The sequence below is a fragment of the Sesamum indicum genome, linkage group LG10 (genome assembly GCF_000512975.1).
Source record: "Sesamum indicum cultivar Zhongzhi No. 13 linkage group LG10, S_indicum_v1.0, whole genome shotgun sequence".
In the NCBI taxonomy this organism is placed as follows: domain Eukaryota; kingdom Viridiplantae; phylum Streptophyta; class Magnoliopsida; order Lamiales; family Pedaliaceae; genus Sesamum; species Sesamum indicum.
Window position 1 is genome coordinate 8,888,633 of NC_026154.1, and position 3,100 is coordinate 8,891,732.

Genomic DNA, 3,100 nt, shown 5'->3' on the forward strand with positions numbered 1-3,100 from the left:
TCTTATTTCAGATGCATTTGCTTTCTAGACAGCATAAGGACGATACTATGTCATCTCCCAGCCTAGGTTATGCTGATAGTCCACTCAGTTGGATTTTACGAGCAATCCACACAAATCCCTCATGTTCAAGATATTGGAAGTTTTTACTGAAGGACATGTGATGTAACTGTCGTGTAACGAAGGGTTTGGAGGGAATGACTGATCATGCTCGCTAATTCTCTCCTTATACCCTATTCTGACAAGTTCAGGCATGATGGAAGATAATAGATGAGTGTATGGTTCGTATGGTTGGTATGGTTCAGTGTCTTGTCATCTTTTAGGTGCGTATGGTTCAGTGTAGGAGGTTTTGATGCAACATGGAGAAAGTTCATTGTTTGACTGATCTTTTATGCTTGTTACGCCAAGCATGAGTGATTCTCCAACTGGGCGGTTTCCTACTAGCTCGTGCCTTGACGCTTGAGTCTAAGTTTAGTTTATACGCAGGTTTTTCCTGCAAGTGATGCTTTCTATTGCATTCTGTATAATGATTACCTGTAGTGTTATTTTTCAGTACTCTTAATCACTTGAATTTTCCGGCTTTTGCATTTATGGTTTTATTTATTCTTGATGTGGATTGGAAGACTAATTATGAGAGTTTGTAATCATGTCTTTATGGTATACCCTTTATTTCGGAAAAAAAAATCTGTACTACATAGATAAAGTTATGAATTTTAGATGGAAAAGTTGTCGGGGTGAGGACAGGCAGAATTACAACCAACTTTTATGAGATTTTGTATAATTATGAATATCCTCTTATTGTTTGAAAAATTGTTAATGCCTCCTGATTTTAGTTATCGTCTAACAATTAACTCCGTTCGTTAGGTTTTTATTCATTTTTTATGATAAATTAATCAAAATGTATTTGTGGATTAAAAGTTAAAATTTTAATTATTTTTTTTAAAAAAACTTATTTAGTTTTTAAAATGAAATTATTTTTTTTATGGAATAAGTGGATAATTTTCTTTTTATAATTTTTGAAATTTAGCCATCCATTTCGTTTAATTTTTTATAAGTTTTTATTTAAAATAAATAAAAAATACAGTAAGGGCAAAATTGATAATTTTATATCTCCATCTAAGAATTACATAATTTTATCAAATATCAGGAGGTATTTATAATTTTTAAATGATGAGGGGTATTTGTAATTATGTTAAATTTTAGGGAAGGTGGTTGTAATTTATCTTATATTTTATATGGGAAGTGTAATGGAGAATGCAGCATCAATTTTGGACAAAAGATTCGTACTTGAAAAGGAAGAGGAATAGCTATGATAGTGTGGAATGTAGCTCGCTCTTAAACTAAAAATTTTAAGGCTGCACTTGGATTAAATAGTTAAAATTATGAATTTTTAAATTTTTAATAACAAATACTTTGAATTTATTTGTGTGATTTTAAATTGTAATTTCAAATAAATCAATTGTAATATTGAATTATATTTTTGAATGTTGTCTAGTTGTTGTTGGGTATATTATCAATACCTTCCTAATTTGAACGATCTTTCAACAATCGGTCTCTATTAAGTTTTCATTTTTGAAATTTTTTATAGATTAAGAGAACATTTTTCTTTTACTTTTTTCAAAATTTTTCATCCTCCTCATTTGGATTTTTTTTTAAAAAAAGAAAAAAATACAACCTTAATCTAAAAAATTATATAATTCTATCAAACATGAAGGGATATTGATAATTATCAGAATAATGAGAAATATTTATAATTATGTTAAATTTAAGAAAAATTGTGTAATTTATCTTTTTACTTTTAAATGGAATCCTTTAAAATATTTTCTCCCATTTTTTTTCTTAAATGCAAATCCAACGAACTAAATGCACCCTAATATATTTACGAAGTGGTGATTTGGAAATTCTAATTCAGATTGTGAAGAAGCTCTCACAATGAAAAGGTATTCTGGGGTATGTTATATGCTTCTCTACAATTTTGGATTCCTGCACTTGTTGAGATTGATGGTATGTTGGCAAGGTTGGCACGGGTAGTTTGATTAGAGCATTCGCTGGGTTGCTTGGAGCAAATTGTGCCACAAAAAGGAGGGGGGCTATGTTGTCTGAGGGAATACAATCTTTTCTTATTGTCAAAGCAAGTATTGAGATGTTAGAATATGTGATCAAAAAGTCAATTTAATTATCTGCTATTCGTCCATCTTTATAAATGGGAAAAATTATTATTTTAGTCCGCTAAGTATGGCTAATTTTAATTTTAGTCCAATAACTATTTTCATTTTTGTTTAGGTCCAGTAACTTACGAGATTGCTTACTTTTAGTCATCTGGTAGATTTTCGGACAATTTTACTCCTATGAGTGCATATGGACTAAAATTGCCTTTTAAAAGTTGCATAGGGGTAAAATTGTCCGAAAATCTACTAGAGGACTAAAAGTAAGCAATTTCGTAAGTTATTGGACCTAAACAAAAATGAACATAGTTATCAGACTAAAATTAAAATTAGGCATACTTAACGGATTAAAATAATACTTTTTCCTTATAAATGTTATGTTATCCAGATGAATAGAGTAAGTATTCATCATTGGCTCATGTGTTTGTTGTGCTTACTACATACATAGAACGACATTTCAATGTCATAACAAATGTCCATAGATCACAAGGTTAAACTTGTGGAGTTGGGCTGCGCATAGGTTGACAACTATGAGACCAACTTTTTTGAGATAGACAACTGAGAGTCCTATAGAGTCTTGCCATAAGTATTGCAGTGTGTGTTTCATCGGCAGGAGATGTAGGTAGTCTATTCAATTTTAGTGGGTTAGTAGTCAAGGTAGTCGATTGACTGAAGTGACTTGCGAGAACTGTCATATCAAAGTCTTAAAGGCTTGGTCCGTATAACTGGAATTCCCAATTTCAATAGTACGGGATTAGTTCTTAGACTGAGGAATGGCTTGGGGATCTTATGGAATGAGAATGGTATAGGTTACCTCTTACAAGGCTTTTTTTTTTTTCTTTTTCATGTAAATCATAAAAGTAGGGCATGAACAATTGCGCTTGTGACCCCAAGCCTACCAGGAAAAGGTTTTTCCCAAACCCCATTCGAGAGTGATA

The 3,100-nt window shown here is 31.3% G+C and overlaps 1 protein-coding gene across 1 annotated transcript in view; it reads left to right on the forward strand.

The window, feature by feature from the left end:
* LOC105172257 (tetratricopeptide repeat protein SKI3) overlaps positions 1 to 539 on the forward strand; it is a gene marked incomplete in the record, with an annotated part of 15,714 nt that extends 15,175 nt beyond the window's left edge. Inside the window, 1 exon segment of the mRNA XM_011093630.2 lies at positions 1 to 539. Coding sequence (XP_011091932.1) covers positions 1 to 161 — 161 coding nt within the window.